Below are 18,854 nucleotides of genomic sequence, written 5' to 3'. Positions count from 1 at the left end.
TACCCCTGCTTTTTTCTGAGGTGCTGGGGCATGTAGTATTTTGTTCCATCCTTTGACTTTCAGCCTATGAATGTCTTTATGAATTAAATGTGTTTCTTGTATATAGCATGTTGTTGGATTTTGTTTCCTAATCCACTGTGCCAGTCTGTTTCTCTTAATTGGTGAATTGAGTCCACTTACATTGATGGTTAGAATTGAGATGTATTGACTTATGATTGACATGTTATTTACCTGTTGTTGCTTACTCCTTTTTCTCCTGTGTTTAATTGCTTGCCCTATTTAATTGGTTGCTGCTGTTCTCATTTGTGGAGTTCTGATCATTTTGGTCCCTCTCTAGAACATCTTTCAGTAGCCTGTGTAGGGTTGGCCTTGTCATCATGAAATTCTTTAGCTGTTCTTTGTCATGGAAGTATTGTACTTCTCCATCAAACTTGAAAGAGAGTTTTGCAGGGTACAGTAGTCTGGGCTACAATTTGTTTTCATAGAGGCCTTGAAGTACTCTTCTCCATGCTCTTCTTGCCTTCCTGGTTTGTGAAGAGAAGTCAGCTGTAATTCTGATGGGTTTTCCTTAGAATGTGATCTGCTTCTTTTCTCTAGCGGCTTTCAGTATATTATTCTTGTGCTGAATTTCTGGGATCTTGACTATTATATGTCTCAGTGTGTTTTTACTTGGGTTTAAGTTACTTGGTGTTCTATATGCTTCAGTTACCTGAATATCAGATTGTTTCCTCATATTTGGGAAGTTTTCTGCTATTACTTCTGCCCATATTTTTTTAAGGTCCTTTGTATTGACTCATTCTTTCTCATCGATGCCTATTAGTCTCACATTGTTCATCTTCGCATCATCTTGCAGGTGATGGATTATTCTTTCCTGAATCCTAGTTGTTTTTAAGAAATCCTTTCTTATCTTTTTACTAGCTGCACCAGCGTCTTCAAGATCTGCAACTCTGTCTTCACTTTCACTTAAATGGTTTTGCAAGCTTGTGATTGAGATTTTAATTTCCTCTATCTCTTTGATTCTGCTTCATGCGATCTATTTCTTTCCTGTATTGCTCATTCAAGGAGTCCGTCATTTTTCTAATCTCCTCTATTTTTTAATCAATGTCTTCTTTAGAAGCAGTTATAAATTCTTTTACTGAAGTGTTTTTTTTTCAGATTGGGTTTCCTCCCTATGTTTCTGTAGTTGATTCTTTCAGATAGTATGAGTTCTGAGAATTCTTTTTTCATTTCAGAAAATAATTCCACTCTGAGTTCCTCTATAACTTTCTGCTGTTGCTTATTTACTATCGATGCTGTTAATTCGTACATTTGAGCTGAGCTAGTAGAAAACAATTCCGCTCTGTGTTCCTCTATGACTTTGTGCTGTTGCTTTTTTACTATCAACGCTATTAATTCATACATTTGAACTGAGTTGGTGTCCTCTGCACTTGTTCTGGGTGGGCATTGGGTTTCCTTCATATGTTTCTGCATTTGATTCTTACTGCAGATGTTATTAATTCAGGGATTTCTTTTTTCATTTCCAGTGAGTTCCTCTATACCTTTCTGTAGCTGTTTCTTTATTTCAGAAGCCGTTGATTCATTGCTTTCAGCTGTGTCATTCCCAATTTGTTCTGTGTTAGTGTCCTCTGCACTTGTTAAGGGTGTGCTTCGGTTCTGAGATTGCATTTTGCTCCTTCTTATTGTCATTTTGTGTAGCACTGTCTTTTGACCTTTGTTGTAGATCTTTGTTGCAGTTATAGCCTTAACACCTACTGAAGTTCAGGTGTAGCTCTAGACGGTTTGGATTTATCCAGCTGTACCTGGCTTGGGTCTGCCTGCTGTGCTTAGTTCCTTCCTGTTGCTGCCCTTGGGGGTGAACCTGTTGTGCCCCTCTGGCAAGATGTTCTGCTCCTGGACTAGCTGGGTGGTTCTGTCCCATACACTCTCCGCAGGGATTGTAGCAGAAGGGTTTCACCCCAGGCCTTTATGCCAGGCCTGGGCTGAGTCTGGAGGGGACAAGGTGGAGTAGGGGTAGAGGCATCTCTCCCACACACTTACCGGGCCTGGACTAGGACTCGATCTGGCAGTTCCCAAAATGTGACAGAAATTCCTACTCTGTGGGCGGCCTGTGGGGGGGTATTTCGGAGTGATGGGGCGCGTCCCAAGAGGGTGAAAGAGGGTGTCACCCACGCTGCGCCTGGGCTGGGACCAGTAGGTCCCACTGGTGTAGGGTAGCCGAACGCTCTCCCACACACTTACCGGGCCTGGGCTAGGACTGGATCTGGGGGTTCCTGGAACGTGGCAGAAATGCCTACTTGGCGGACAGGGTAGGGGAGGTGCTGCAGAGTGGTGTGGGGCATCCCAAAGGGGTAGAAGAGGGTCTCACCCACGCTGCACCTGGGCTGGGACCAGTATGTCCCACCGGTGCAGGGTAGCCGCAAGTTCTCCCACACACTCACTGGGTCTGGGCTAGGACTCTGAAGGATTGTTTTAAGCTGTGAGAATGTGGAAGAAACAAGGCATATACCTGCAACTCGGATCTGAGCATCATTCTTCGTTCAGAGGAACCCAGACACTGGAGCATGAGTGATTCAAAGGAAAGAGAAGGACATGCCCAGGACACCTTGAATGTGTTCACGCACTTGAAGAGCAACGAAGAAGTAGAGGAGGAAGCAGGAGTGGGCTCAGAGTGCTCCCACTGGCCAAGCTGGAGAAAACTTGGTCCCAAGTGATAGTAAACTTCCATTTCCCTGTCAGTGATGCGGGTAGCCACAAGTGTATGCCGGTTCAGTAAATGAGCGAACGAAGTGTGCTGAGGAGCAAGATCCCTAAAGACCCTCAGAATGCCTGCATTCCAAGTATTTATCAGCTACAGAGGGGAGAATGATCCTGTAGGGAGAAGCTGGCAGATATGACTTTGATCAGGTTAATGTTACACTCGTGAAAGAAATCCGAGTTACAGAGCCTTTGGGAATATGCAGTAAGAAGAGAAACAGTGGTATTTCTGATATTTCTACCAAAAATGCAAAATTTAAATCTTCTTTTAATGGCTTTTGTTATTGTATCTGTATAATTCATAATTACATTCATTTTGGACATAGTTATGAATGCATACCATTTCTTTTTTTTCATAGAAAAGTTTGATTTTTTTATTTCTTTTTTTTTCCATAATTTTATTGAGAAACAAATAGCAATGAGACAGTTTCAAACCAAATTGGTAGGACAGTTCCAATAATTAACACATTGCATACATTCTTCCTAGTGCTTAATTGCTGTACAAGATGCAGACATGATATCCTATTTACAAACACTATTAGAACAAATCCCTCTATTCATTAAGAGAATGTAACTATATATCTATCCTAACCACTTTGAATACACAGATACAAAATGGACATTCATCTATATCCCCTTTTTTTGTTTAGTTCCATTATTTGAATATTACAGGTGTTGCATACCATTTTTTAATCATATTTACCTACCTCTCATTTCCTGCCCAAATCTAAGCTTAAGAAACAGTGTAGCTGTATTTTAAATCAGCTAGAGATGCAAAAGTGTGAGGAACATCAGAGGCACGGAATCCGACCTGAGGAGGCTGTAGAGAACACAGGCCAGCTGCACAGGTATGTGGTGCGGAACCAAGGCCCTTGCTGTACCCAGTGCCCTGAGACGAGGCAGAGTGCCATGGAACCTGAGCACCAGACAACAGTAACAGTAGCTTCCACTTGAGCCACTAGGCCACGTTGCTGGCTGTATTGTTCTAGAGGAAGGTGTTGTTTGCAGGAACCACACCCTAAACATGTTAAGAACTGATGTCACCATGTGGGCAACTTACTGTCAAGGCAAGCAAGAATTGTTTTCTTTGTTCTATATTCTTGAAGCTTGAGATTGCTTCAAAATTTTAACAAATGTAAGCAGTTATATGTTTCAGAAAATTAAGACAATTTTGAATTGATCCAGAAAAGCTGAGTGCCTTACTACCAAATGCACAAAAGATACAAACTTCTGTGTGAACTGAGTGGAATAACTAAGGTGCTAAGAATAGTGCATGGTGGGAAATCGGTGCTCAATAAGTGCTGAGCACAGGCACGGAGGTATAGGTAACAAAAGCCATAGACAGGTTGGACTACTTCAAAAGTGTATTCTCAAAAAAGATGCAGAACCAGCCACTAACCCTCACTACTACATCAAGGAAATGCCAACTCAAGGAAAAGGCATTTACAATGCTCAGGTCCTAGGAAAACAAAAGCAGTCCAAGTCCTGTACTTGTAAGAGAAAATTGTAGCGTTAAGAGCAGAAATCCATGAAATTGAGACTAAAACAGTGACAAAGGATCAGTGAAAGAAAGAGTTGCTTCTCTGAAATGATAAATAAGATGTATAAACCCTTAGCTAGTTTTATCAGAAAAAGGAAAGACCCAAATAAGTATAATTAGGAAAAAAGTGAAATCACAACAAACACTACTAGAATCCAAAGTATTATGCAAACTTATTTTGAACTTTTATACACCAATAAATTGGAAAAACTAGAAGAAATGGGTTAATTCCCAGCCACATACAAGTTACCTAAATTGAACCAAGAAGATATAAAGTCTCCAGATAATCCAGTAATAGGCAATGAAATCAAAGCAGTTAATAATAATTTTTAAAACCTACCAATTAAGAAAAGCTTGGAAGCAAACTTAGTTCTCTTTCCCATTTTGTAAGATGGTGGGTGAAAAAAGTGAGAATGCAGACACTAAAGAGAATAAACCTGAAGCCAAGAAAGCTTCTGCCAGTGGTACTGGTAGACAGGGTAAGGTGAAGGCAAAAAAAAAGTCTAAGAAAGGGCAGCCGAGATCCTATCCTGGTTAGAATTGGTAAATGCTTCCAATCTGCCATGTATTCCAGAAAGGCTTTGTACAAAAGAGAGTGCACAGCTGCTGAATCAAAGGTTGAGAAGAAAAAGAAGGAGAAAGTTCTTGCTACAACCACAAAACCAGTCGGCGGGGACAAGAATGGAGGTACCCGGATGGTTAAGCTTCGAAAAATGCCTAGGTACTACCCTACTGAAGATGCGCCCCGAAAGCTCCTGAGCCACGGCAAGAAGCCCTTCAGTCAGCACGGGAGGAAACTTCGAGCTAGCGTCACTCCTGGCACCATCTTGATCATCCTCACCGGGTGTCACAGAGGCAAGAGCGTGGTCTTCCTGGAGCAGTTGGCCAGTGGCTTGCTACTTGTGACGGGGCCTCTTAGCCTTCCTTTATGAAGAACACACCAGAAATTTGTCATTGCTACCTCTGCAAAAATTGATATCAGCAAAGTACACCTTACTGATACTTCAAGAAGAAGCTGCGGAAACCCAGACACCAGGAGAGCGAGATCTTCGACACCAAAAAAGAGAGATACCAGATTTCAGAGCAGCGCAAGGTGGATCAGAAAGCGGTGGACTCACAGATTTTAGCAAAAACCAAAGCTACTCCTCAGCTCCACGACTATCTGCAATCTGTTTTTGCTCTGACAAATGGAATTTATCCTCATAAATTAGTTTTCTAAATTTCTTACTAAGAACATAATTAAATAACTGATACATCTGTTAAAAATAGAAAGAAAGAAACCCAGTACCCAGTGGGTTCACTGCTGAGTTTTACCAGAACTTCAGAGAAGAACACACACTAATATTTCTTAGTATTTCCCTGCATGTAATGAAAGGGAGGGAACTGTTAAACTCATTCCTTGAAGCCAACTTGACCCAGGTACAAAAACTAGACAGATATTCATTGGAATTGTTTCGTAGAAAACTATAGGCCATTATGCTTAATGAATATAGATGCAACAGGTTGCTAAGCGGGCAAGCAGAGTGCAGGCGGCATTAACAAGCTCGTGTGTCGTGACCTCATCAGCTTCATCTCAGGGAGGCCAGGGAGGTAAACACAGGCAAACCAGTAAGTGTAGTATGCCAGGTAAACAGAAGTAAGGATAAAATCACATGATCTAGATACATGCAGAAAAAGCCTTTGATAACGTCCAAAACCCACTCATGAGGAAAAACCCTGATGAAAATGTTTTTAAAAATACAAAAGAAAAAAGGAAAAGAAACGTTTTAATCTAGTGAAGTGCTATTATGACCAACCTGCAGCCGACATCATACCAAATGGAGAAAGCATGGTGGAAAATGGAAAACCTTCCCTCCGAGAACAGGAAAGACAGAAAGGCGCCCATTCTCAGCACTCCTGCTCAGTGTCACATTCAAACTTGAGCTAGAGGAGTCAGACAAGAGGAAGAAACAGCAGAGTGTGGGTTGGAAGGGCAGGACTCCAGCTGTCTTTCTGTGCAGGTGATTTGATGCCATCAGACACTTGGCATAGTGATCCCTGTGCTGGGCTCAGTGCGGAGAAGTGCTCACCTTCATTGTGGGCCTGTAACTTGTTAGCAACAGAAGGACATGAAAAGTGAGAGTAACCAGCGAGCCATGCTCTCAGTCTTCCACTCTGTTTTAAAAAACGTGCTGTCAGAAGGTAAATGCTAGTTTTCTGAGACAAAAAGTGTGGGGCTTACATTTAGTATGTGCAGAGTATCCTGCTTGTCTCAGTTTTCTCTACCCTTGTGGCAAACACAGTTGTAAAAAACAAGTTGCAGCATGGTGGCTTTTACTAGCATTTCCAAAAAGTGGCAGGGTGTGAAGGAAATATTCAGTATACATGGAATTCCAAGCGCTCCTGGTGCCACCCATCTAGGCGCTGGAGCTGAAGCAGCTCTATAATCATGGGCAGCTTGTGAACCTCATACTGAGTCATGAACAGCATGCTTGCTCACTTCATGAAGAAAAACAAGTTTTGCATAATTTCTGACACATGTTCACGTGCGGACTGGCTCTTACTGTGAGAGTGCTACTGAGAGGTAAAACTGTTGGCCCAGTACAGCTTCATGGAGCGTCAGATGGAGAGCTTCCTAGTGCCTGTCATCTAAGAGCGTGGCCTAACCTAAAGACTGTGCTTTCCATAGATCCCCAGGAGCTGGAGATAAAGCCTAGGGGTAGGATGGGGGGAGAGGGAGAGGGGGAGGGGGAGGAGGGAGGGAGAGGGTAAGAGAGAGACGGAGGGAGTGAGAGAGGAGAGAGATGGAGGGAGAGAGAGATGGAGAGAACCATTTTGTGTTTTAAAATGTTTTCCCTTTTTGGTTTTGCCAGAGTAATATTGGATTAGTATGGAAAAAATGGAAAACTCAGAAAATTACAAAGAAAAAAGCATAAAAATCGATATCAAGTTTGACCCAAGGATTATCACCATTAGTCTTTCCTTCTAGTCTCTCTGTCTGTGTGCATGCACACATCTATAATCATTGTATAGCATGCATGCTATTTTATTCGTTTTTTTTGCGGAACTGGGGCTTGAACTTGGGCCCTTGCACTTGCCAGGCAAGCGCTTATTCTTCTGAGCCATCTCCCCGGCCCCCATACATGCTATTTTAGAAAGTACTTTCCACTCCCTGATTTTATGAATATTTCTCATATAAAGCAATATTTTATGACAAGAAAAACAAAGTGAGAGTATAGCTCACCTTCGTTTCCTCGTGCCAGTACTAGGAATTTGTCCTAAAGAAGTCATAGCTCACGTTAGTACACACATGTATGTGAATGATCATCGCAACTGTGTGTTGTTGAAAATCCAGAGGTGACATTTCTCAGTCTGAATTAATTGAATAAATTATGTTGCATTCAAACAATGGGTTAGCTTTTACCCGAAATGAAAGATTTATTTAAAAACAATTACAAAGCAGTATAATACACTTACGAAATATATAATTTATAGAAAATGGTCTATCAGTATTAATAATAATTATCTGAATGTTCCTATTATGGGTAAGTTTGTGTAAGTTTTAAATTTTATAAGTATAGTTTCCTAGTAGTAATGATTACACTCATCACGGATAGCTGGCACATGTAGACAGCGTAGCATTTCTTGTACCGCCTCTTCCTCCTTCCACCCCTGATCCCTTGGTCCCCTTTCCTTTTACAAAAGATCTGCCTCCCTGCGATGATGGATGATTTCTTTATTTATCTGTTATGATAGTAGAGAGTGAGCCCAAAGCTCGCTCTCCCTCCCCTCTCCCTTGAGACAGGTCTCACCGAGTCAGCTGGCCACACCCCTGTGCTCTAGCCTGGGCCACCAGAGTGCTCAGATTAGGTGTGTTGTGGGAAAGGGCTCGCCTGACCCAAGGGCTTTCCCAGGCTGACTGAGCTTGAGTCCTGGCTCTTCCACTTGCTAGCTGTGTGACTTCGTGCAAGTGGCTTGGCTTTGCTCTTATCCTTGTTTTTCCGGCTATGAAGTGGGGCAGTAGTGGAAACTGCTGGGGAGAGTTCTTGAGTGTTGCAACAGAAGTGTAGGGCTTAGCACACAGTGGCGGGCAGAGTGAGATGTAATGAGTTGTGGCCGTAGCCACTGTCATTATCTGTGGTACACGTTTGCAGTGTACATTTTATTGACAGATACATCAGTAAAGTTACCTTGGGAAAAATATAATTATTCCAAGAAATGTTTTTCATCTGAAGAGTCAACGTGTTTGAAGGTCAAGTCTCCCAAATAGCAGCCGCTGACCAAGGGGGCTCCAGGTTCCCGGCCCTCTTATGTGTTTTAGCTCACTTTGGAAAGTGAATTAAAGGACTTGGTTTCAGGTTGCCAGGTGCTCACATTGTACCATTCCCATCCCTTCTTTCTTCTTCTGAAACACTGTTCCATTCTGTTTTCATCCATCCTGCAACTGGAACATCACCGTATTACCTTGACCCCATCAGGAGCTAATACTATTGAGAACTGATTTTTCTGTCCCATACTGTTCTCAATACTTTGTCCTTGTTATTTCATCTTGTTCTTATGAAAATTGCATGAAGTTAGTAATATTACCCCCATTTTTTAAAAGGAATATGTAGACAGAATAGATTTAGTTAGTTGATTTAGACTGACACAGGGGCCGGGTATGGTGGTGCACGCCTGTAATCCTAGCACTTGAGAGGCTGAGGCAGGAGGATTGCTACAAGTTCAAGGTTAGCCTGGACTACGTACTGGATTCAAGGCAGGTCTGAACTATGTGGCAAGACCCTGTCTCAAAATAAATAAATAAATAAATAAACAAATAAGTCACACAAGGACTAAATGTCAGGGATCCTGGATAGCTAAAACTGCCCTACATGTAAGAGGGAGGCTTGATGCCTCCTGATTCCAGAAGTGCATCACGCAGCCACAGTCATTAAAACAGCATGGTGTGAAATAAATATGCATGGCATAGAGACAGCCAGGCGAGTCAGTGCAGTGAGACAGAGAAGCCAGAAATCACTTGCATGTGCTGTCGGGTGATCTTCTGTACAGTGCCAGCACCCTTTACGGGGACCACTGTCTTCAGCAGGAGTGGTGGGAGGCTGGAGATGAGCGGCAGAGGCGTGGAGGTTGCTTATGGCCTTACACCACTTGCAGAAGTTAACTCAAGAGTATTAAGGGCATAAACATAAGACCTTAAGCTATGAAATTTCTGAAAGAAGAGGTAGAGGAAAGCTTTATGACGTTGCATTCTGCAGTGATTTCATGAACACGACGTGAAAGCCCAGATCACAAGGACTAAGTGGGCAGACAGCCCTGCGCAGACCTGAAGCCTTCTGCTTGCCCACGGGTGTGGTCAGCGCAGTGAGAAGGCGCCGCAGGGCATGCACCGCAGTGAGGAGTCAGGGCCCCCAGATGCAAAGAACTACCGCCCAGTAAGAAAAACACTGGTAGCAACAGCCAGAGTACTACAGCAAATGCTTTGCCCAAGGGACCTAAGATGGCCGAGAGCCTGGGAGAAGTCGCTCGGCATTTCTGGTGGTCAGGGACACGCAAGTCCAAAGGCGAGCACGCTCCTCCGTGGCGGGAGGCCGCTCGCAGCGTGTGGGCGAGCAGGGCCCTGCACCCCGTGCCTAGCGCTGCAGAGCGCACGGCTGCTGGGACAGAGTGAGGAGGTCCCCAGTATTAACACCGATTTACCATGCGATGCAGCCATTCCACTTCCGAGTAGTACCCAGAAGGACTGGGAGACCTTGATGGTGTACTTGTACACCCACATTTCTACTAACTTTATTCTCAACAAAAGATAGATGTATGAACAAGGTATATTCAAGGTAAAATGACAGAGATATGCCAGGCTACAGCAAAAACATAAAGCAGAAACATGATGAGGTGCAGTGTCCCGTTCTGTGGGAGAGCTGGTATTAAAGTCAGGCGGCATCAATCATTCAGTCAAAAGCTATGGTAACAGTTGGCAAACTTCTGGCCAAATCGAACCTTCTCGCACCGTGAGGAGAGTGTAAGGGGCGCCCTGCCATCCACGAATCATCTGCCATTTCCGCAAAACGTTCAATACAGAGCTGCCACTTAAGTCAGCAGTTCTACTCGTCTGTATTTGTCCAAGAGAGCTGAGAATATGCCCACACTGAAACCCCCAAAAATGCACACAGCGCCAGTGTCCATCCCAAATGTCAATCAGTTAATGAATAGTTAAGCAGAACATTGTGTATCCACACAGTGGGTGGCTCCACCATGCAAGGAATAAAGATCTGGTAGATGACACAACATGAATTGGCCCTTTGAACATTACGGTGCTTGAGAGAAGCCAGTTCTCCTGGTCTCTTCTGGGTAGCTGTAACAGAGCACCACAGCCTTGGTAATGTTTAAGCAGTAGGACTTGCTTTTCATGGTTCTGGATGTTCAGAAGTCCAAGATGAAGGTGTGGCAGGTGGGCAGGGGCCCAGCCTCTTGTCCAAGGTGGAACCTGAAGCCCGCTTCCTCGCCTCTTACTACTGCTGTGATGCCCGGTAAGCATCAAATGAGTTGTGGAGTCTGAACATTCAGACCATGTAAGATACACAGAAGCTCATAGTTCTGCTACATGAAATGTCCAGACCAGATTAAGCACAGCACTTGCAAGTAGATTTTAGTTGTTCCCCAAGATGGGAAGGCCTCGGAGGGCCAGAGTAAGATGACACCAATGGGTATGAGACCTTTTTGAGAGGACAAAATACTTAAATTGTAATAGTTGCTTACCTCTGTCACTACATGGAAAAATCACTGAATTGTTCATTTTTAATGGGTGTGTTTTGTGGTATATAGATTACACCTTAAAACTGTTCCCCCAAAAAAGACCCACAGAATTCAGCAAGTTGAGAACATGGGTTACTGCAGTAAAGGGCAGTCTTAATGGGATGATGGTGATGAGCATCTAATCTGCCTGGGTTTATATGAAAACTTGCTAATTGAGGACACCAGAAATTAGAAATCTCAGTGAGTATTGATGGAAAGGCGTTGTAGCTCGTAGAGGAGGCAGGATTGGAAACGCTTTCGTTTTTTTAAAGAAGCAACAGTATGTCAGTATACTGTAGGAAACATCCAATGAAACCGGAATGTCATCCACGGGGCGACGGTGGCTGTGTCACCCCACTGGAGCGAGGTCATGTGCAGTGCTGTCGCTTGGTAGGAGACAGTGCACGGATGTGGGTGCAGAGGCGCACGGACGCCTGCCCCGGTCACCTGTGCACAGCACAGCTTGTTTCTGAAAGTTGTGGAAACATGAAAGCCCAACATCGGGGCGCTAACTCTCCGAGAGGCCTTCTCTCCACTCCGAGGCTGCTCTCCATGGTTGCTCCGTGAGGCATGAGGGCCAGTGTCTCTGGGGCCTCTTCTCTAAGGGCAGTGCCCCTTCTGCAGGGCTCTCCCTGCAGCCCAGTGACTCCTAAGGAGCTAACGGTGCATTTTGCCGCCGTAGACTGTGGTCAGTATGTGAATGTGAGAAAATGCAGGGGTGCACCCTGCAAGTGGCAGTGTCTCTTTCGAGCTGAGAGTGAAGATGAAGAGATACTGTAGGCCTGGAGAAAAACTTAAGCTTAGGGGGCATGGAGGCAGGATCGCTGGAGCAGAGAGGGCCTCGTCACTGCAAGGCCTGGGTGTTAGCGTGCAGTGACTAGGGTTGGATGGGCAGCAGCAGCAGTGAGGGCTTTGGGAGACGTCATCTGCTGGCTTGTTGAGGTCAGCAGTGCGTGTGTGAGAGATCGCCACCTCGTGCTGGAGGCCTTGCCAGACATCAGGTGGCTCAGCCCTGTATGCAGCCCATCTGCATCCTCAGCGCTCTTCTAGAGGCCTTGGCTGGCCCATGGCTCCCCACCACACCCTTGGTGCCTCCCTGGCTGTTCTCTTGGTGGAGTTTCCCTGGTGAAGACACTCGACTCACAGTTGGGTGAAAAGCTCAGAAAAATCCTTCAATGACAGCCTTCAGGGCAATAGTAATGAAATGTTTCACTTGAAAATTACTTGTGAATAGACTGCACCACCTCTGTAGTCACATGTAAATTAGATGCTAATGTAGCTTTAGCTGGGAGGATTGGGGGAGGATCCCAGGGTGGGCTGAGGAGTGCCCTCTGCGCTGCTCCTAGGAGAACCTGAAACCTGTGCAGAGCAATTACAGCAGTACCAGTCCTAGGCTCTCTTTGGTTCCATAATGTCAGAAAGGCTTAGTCTTTATTTTAAATTCATCTTAACTAGGGATAACAGCTTCTTTTCCTATTGCTGTTTTTTTCTCCTAGTTGTTTCTATCAAGTAGTTAAATCTTTAAATGACCACAAGTTCTTATTTTTAAAAGCCCAGCAGCACATTTTTAATGCAGAAATCATTCTTGAATATAACTTTAAAGTCAGAATGGATAAGAGACTGTCTAGTTAAAACAGGAGAATTTTGAGGAGAACACAAAATCAAAGAATTTCCTCAGGTCCTGCACTTAGCTGCCTTTGTGGCCCAGGTCGAGCTTGACACTGACCTTAGCAGGCTTCCCTGGGTGGTGCTGGCACCAGTCAGGTGACTTGTGAATGCACGCTATCCTGTGCATCGCAAGGCAAGTGACAGCAGCCAGGCCGTGGCGATGCCTCCCAAGGGCAGCCCTGAGAACCCCCAATGCCACATGCACACCTCCATGTGAGTGCAGCTGCCTCCCTGAGTGTGGGTCATGCTCTAAAGTGGTCTCAGGGTAGCGAAAGGAGCAGGGCCCAGGTTACACTGTGTCACCTCTCTGGTGGACATTCCACATACCCTCTAATGGTGCTTTGTTTTCCACCAGTGAAGGGCAGCAGAGAGTGCACTCACACACAGGCTTGTTGTGTTGCTGGGTGTTGTGGCTGTAGGGCTGACTTTTGGGGTATTTGCAGTGTACCAGACAGCTTATAGATCGAAAAAGACCCTAAATACTGTGTAGGTGGTCTTGTTTAAAAAAAAAATTGCCCAAGAGCCTGTATATAAACTTTTTATTTATTGATGAGTTATTTTAATTTTATATATACTTTATTTATTTGCTGTTTTTTATGTATTGGTGTCCCGGGGATTGGACCTAGGACTTTTTTTTACTTTTTCTTTTGAGACAGTCTTGGTAAGATGCTAAGTAGCTCAAACTGAGCTCAAACTTGTGTGTTTTTTCTAACTCAGCCTCCCTGCATGTTGGAATTACAGGTGTGCACGATGATGCCCTGCTAATAAAATTTTAATTTTATAGTTTATATTCTCAAAATATTGTCTATTTCCCAAACTATTTTATCTTTTTAAACTAAAAATAATTTAAATGCTTGAAATTTTAAAGGTAAAAACCTAGAGTTCTATTAATTATTTTTTGTGTTACTTATACTGTGATGACTTGAAAGTGAAATCATAAAATCTCAAGATAGATCATTTTAATATGCAAATTCTCAAAAATTTGAATATTAGGCAAAATATAGTATACATAATTAAAAATATGCTGCTTTCAAGCAGTTTCAGAAACACATGCTCGGATCCACCAAACCTCTGTTAAATGTCGGGCACCTTAGTACAGAGACCTGGTCCCCTCTGCGGCTGGGCTTCCTTCTCACCAACTACTTGTTTGGGGTTTTTTGTTTGTTTTTTGGGGTTTTTTTGCAAGATGGTGTGGGACATCGGGAGTCAAACTCAGGACCTCATGCTTGCCAGGCAGGCACTTTACCACTGAGCTGTAGACCTGGCTCCCTTTACCAATTTTTAACTAAACTAATGAAAACACATACTCACATACATAGAGTAAACACCCTCAAAATTAAAAACTGTTAATAGCAAATCTAAAATTTCAAACAAAAATACTCATTTCAGCAAAGTATACAATATATATTTTGTTTTTAAGAGGGTCTTGCTATGTAGTTCAGAGTGGCCCTACATTCACTATAACCCAGCCTAGCCTCCAACTCATGGCAATCCACCTGCCTCGACCTGCACAGCACTGAGATTTCGGTGTCCACCACCTCACATGGCTTGTTATTATAGGTATTCATACGAGGAAATGTGTGAAGGTCAACAGTACTCGGGGTTTATTATTATTATTATTATTATTATTATTATTATTATTATTTTTGCGGAACCAGGGATTGAACTGAGGCCCTTGCGCTTGCCAGGGAACCACTTACTCCACTTAGCTATCTCCCTGGCCCTAGTACTTGGTATTTTACTATCAAAATATATAAATGATTTTAGTCTTAACTGCTTTAATGCTAGTATTGATGTTAACAATTGACATACCTAAATAAAAGAACCCCCTCCTTTTGTCAAGGCTATTTTCCTAGAACTCTAATTAGTTGAAGAAGTTGTTCTTATTACCTGTAGAGTTGTAAGCATTATTGGTGGTTGGATTGTCTTATGTTATGCTTAAAGACAAGCTCAGGATGTGCTGGCTGTGCCTTTGTTTTATTCTTGTACAAGAGAATCACTAGTCTGCCTGCCAAGGGATCACAGTAGAGAGAAAATCAACGGTAGGAGTATGCGGTATTTTGAGAAGACGCCGATTCCCCAAATATGGAATGGACCAGGCAACTTGGTGAACAAATAAGCAAAGGACCCCCAAAAAAATTTCCCAAAAGAAGACTTACAACTGGACAGCAATCTGGGAAGGAATGCTGACCATCAGTGATCATCTGGGAAATTAACTTAAAACTGCAGTGAGAACATCTGACCCCGGTCAGAATGGCTGTTATCGAAAAGACAACAGATAAGTGTTGGAGAAAAAGGGACCCTGTGTGCCGTTGGCGGGGATCATAAACTATTACGACTGTGGAAAACAGTATGGAGGTTCCTCAGAATTGACAAATGGAGCCACAGGCTGGGGCAGGCCCACTTCTGGACTACTGGGCGTGTCCCTCACAGTGGCTGAGATGGGAAATCAGCCTGAGTGGTCAGCAGCAGGCTGGTGGATAGGGGGCGCGCCCCAGCAGCACACCGTCCTCATTGGTGGCAGCGCTGCGGGAGGACTTTCAGGGCCTGCACAGCCTCTAGAGCCTGGTGCCTCGGGTCATGCCCCCCAGCGCTCCAGGACCTCGCTGCCTACGGCGGGCCGTGCACAGACTAACTGCAGCTAGGGGCAAGGCAGCGTTTCTCTGCTCAGATTAATTTTTCTTTGAGATTTTATAGCACTTGTAAAATACTTCAAAATTGTAACATTAATGCTTGTATTCACACAAGCAGTAATTTAGTTTGTCTTCATAAACCCACAATTTGCTTTGTTGTCATTTAACAGAAGTGGATAAACAGTAACTTTCATAGAGACTTTACCCATTTGCCTTTGTGTGTCTTAAAATGTCAGGCTTCTAAATCACCATCATTTTAGCAGTTTGTTCAAAGAAAATTAAAACTTTGATGGAAGATGAGCTCAGGAGATTAGGACACTGATTCAGGTGTGCTTGGCATAGCAGTTCATTAGCTGTGTGTTAATTATGTCTGATTACTCCTGGAAAGCTGGAGTGGCTTCGTCATTTAGGTTGCTTCATTAAATCATTAATTTTCTTGGAGGTAACCAGGCCTGACATAATTAAGTCATCTCCGTCTCCACAGATTTTTATCTTCCCATGATGTGGAGAGCACTAAGTGACTTAAGGCACATGGTGCACTCCCTTTTTGTGTTGATTTAGACCTTAGCATTGTTTATACTAGCTTGACACGTCTGCTTACGTAACCTACGAATGAGTGTCTCACAATTGTTGACTTCCGGCAGCAGCAGCGCAGCGTTCTGCTCCTTTGTAGCAGCCCATTCATGTGTCTCAACCACTTCTCACCAACAGCCACTTGACCCACGGCTACTCGAAGCTGCTTGAGTTTATCAAGAAGATCATTTCTGAGGAAGGCGTTGATGGATCCAATCCCCAGGTATTGTGTTCCTTCAGAGCCTTTTCCAGCCTCGCGGAGAACGCTGCTTGCCCATCGCCTAGAGCAGCCCGGAAGTCAGAATGCGCAGCGAGGCAGTTGTGGGGCAGCTGGCGTCAGCAGGCGGGCCTGGCCCCCGGGCCTGTGACTCCTGGGGGGCTGTGGGTGCGGGGGTGCGCACGCGTACTAGCAGCGCTGCTCCTAAGTAGCTGTTTGTAGTGTCTGGGATTAACAAATAGCTGCATCTTAAAAATGGCTTTTAAGATTTGAAAGTCTCCGTGTAAATTTTTCGTGTTTCTGTCATTGAGGCCTTAATGTCAAATTACCTTACATGTAAGAATTTTCTTAAAATTTTATTTTATTATATAATGATTTCATTGCTTCACTGAATAAAAGATACATTTTTATTTGCTATGTTAAAACATTTTATAGCTTAACTCCTGTCTGTAGCTCCAATTTTAAATACTTTTTCCATTTCCCACTAATAAAGATGCTCTAGTTAGTTTAACTTAAACAAAATGAGGAAAATTTTATCCTGAGATATCATGACTTTTAAATTTATTCCTCGGTGATTTAATTGCATTTGCAACGGAGAGATCTGCACCATACTTGCATTATTTTAGCAGAAATGCTCCATGCCACCATTATTTTTATTGGCAAAGAAGTCCAAAATCTTTATTTTTGTCAACCTTAACTACTTTAGCTGTCCACTCAGAGACTCAGAGATTGTGAAATATTCACATCAACTTTACTGCTCTGCTTAACAGGTTCTCCGTGACAAAAATAATTTTTAAATTTGTCTTAAGGAACAGCCTTCTAGAGAGCTGGAAATACTCTGTGGGCGTGGTGCCGCAGGCGGCGGTGCGTGCTGTGCCGGCCTCTGGCTCTCGGCAGAAGGGTGTCCTGCCCGCTGCGCCTCCCCTCGCCCTTGCCAGGAGGCGAAGACAGTGGGTGCCCTGCCCTCCCTTCGCTGCCGGTGCTCGCCTGGAGAGGCAAATTGGTCCCTGACAGGCCTCTCCCAGCGCACGGTAGCCATGGAAACAGGCATGTCCTAACAGTTCCCGGCGCAGTTGCAGGACTGCTGCTCGCAGGATGGGAGCTCGTCTTCTGAGCATGACGTTACAAAACGCACGAAAGTAGAGACAATGGCGGAGGGCTGTGTACGGCGGCGCGCCGGTGCACCCGGAGTCCTGTCAGCGGGCTCGCACTGGCTAGACACTTTGTAGTCTTAATTGTTCTGCTGAACATGAAAAAAAGCACATTTTCAAGAAACAGTACATTTTTCATGAAAATCAGTAAATAGAAAGTGCGCTGGCCTGATTTTCTGCACAGCTGATGGCTGTAAAGATTGAGCAGGATTGAGGTGGCATTTCTGTGGTGAGCACCAAGATGTGTTTTTGGTATCAGAAGTCAAATGGCTGACTTTTTAAAATTAAGATAAACCAATAGGTTATTATAAAAATATACTTCCCATTTTGCTACAAATAAATATACTTAATTTCCATATCGTGAAATTATAGATTGTATTGTTTTCTGAATTACTGAGTCTGTGTATCAGGTTCAGAAACTTCAGATGAATTTGCAAAGGTGTAAAAGCATTTATTGAGTCATGTGTTGTGGTGCACCCCTGTAATCCCAGTACTTAGGAGGCTGAGGCAAGAGGATTATTGTGAGTTTGAGACCAGCCTGGACTATGAAGTGAGCTCCAGGCCAGCCTGAGCTGTATAGTGAGACCTTGTCTCAAAAAAAAAAAAAAAAAAAAAGCATTTATTGAGCATTCCTTTAAAAAGTATATTCCCAAATTTAAATTATGTCAGCACAGAAATAAGTCCTACTTTTTTTCCCATAATTTTATTGAGAAACAAATAGCAATGAGACAGTTTCAAATCAAATTGGTAGGACAGTTTCAATAATTAATACATTGCATACTCTCTTCCTAGTGGTTATTTGCTGTACGAGATGAAATCCTACTTTTTAAAGGGGAAAATTTTTCTAATTTTATCTATTACTGCAATTCCAAATAGACCTAACTAACTGGAGACAGCAAATACAAATACACTCTATGGAGCAGAATATCCTAACCCACCTTGTAATCTGATTCCGCAGTCTACTGTGTAGTGCAGCTCATCTCTAGTGGAGCCACGCATAGCATCCCTTGTTTTTAAGTTGGGCTTTCCAATATCTAAGGAGTACCGTACAGTAAAAATAAATTTAAACACTGATTTTACTTGCAACACTAGATTAAATATGTTAGATATTTGTAAGGAAAAATTATGTGTTGTGCACCTGTTAGCAGATTTTCCAAACCTATTGCCGCTGCCAGACAGCATAGCAGGGGAATTGGATGTCCCGAGTGAGGCAGAGGCTGTGGCTCGGCCGTTGCTTTCCACTTACTGCCTTGCTTTTAAACCTCTTAGCTAAGTGTGTGGTGCTGAGCATTAAGCTCCCTTGTGCACAGCCTGCTGCACGCCTCTTGGCGCGAATGTCCTCCCACTCATTCTTGCTGACTCCAGACTTTCACTCTTGCTGTCCGAGCATGTTAGCACCCCTGAACTTCTGCCCCTCTTCTGGTCCCACATGTGGCAGCACTCTGCTGCAGGCTTAGTGCAGGCGCTTTCTGCATGACGGCAGGCCACGGGGACCAAGGGCTGCGGTGACACTGCCCATCCATAGTTCCCAGAGAGCAGACCGGAGCCAC

General features: G+C 43.8%; 1 protein-coding gene across 3 annotated transcripts in view; it reads left to right on the top strand.

Annotated features, from left to right (window-relative positions):
- Elp4 (elongator acetyltransferase complex subunit 4) overlaps nucleotides 1-18,854 on the top strand; it is a 202,819-nt gene that overhangs the window by 64,308 nt on the left and 119,657 nt on the right. For all 3 annotated transcript variants that reach the window (XM_004637973.2, XM_023722851.1, XM_023722852.1), the window contains exon 6: nucleotides 16,075-16,159. In XM_004637973.2, the coding sequence (XP_004638030.1) occupies nucleotides 16,075-16,159 (85 nt within the window). The remainder of the gene's footprint in view (nucleotides 1-16,074; nucleotides 16,160-18,854) is intronic.

This window comes from Octodon degus, unplaced genomic scaffold (genome assembly GCF_000260255.1).
Source record: "Octodon degus isolate 3935 unplaced genomic scaffold, OctDeg1.0 scaffold00093, whole genome shotgun sequence".
NCBI lineage: Eukaryota > Metazoa > Chordata > Mammalia > Rodentia > Octodontidae > Octodon > Octodon degus.
This window is presented reverse-complemented; position numbering and strand designations above follow the sequence as displayed.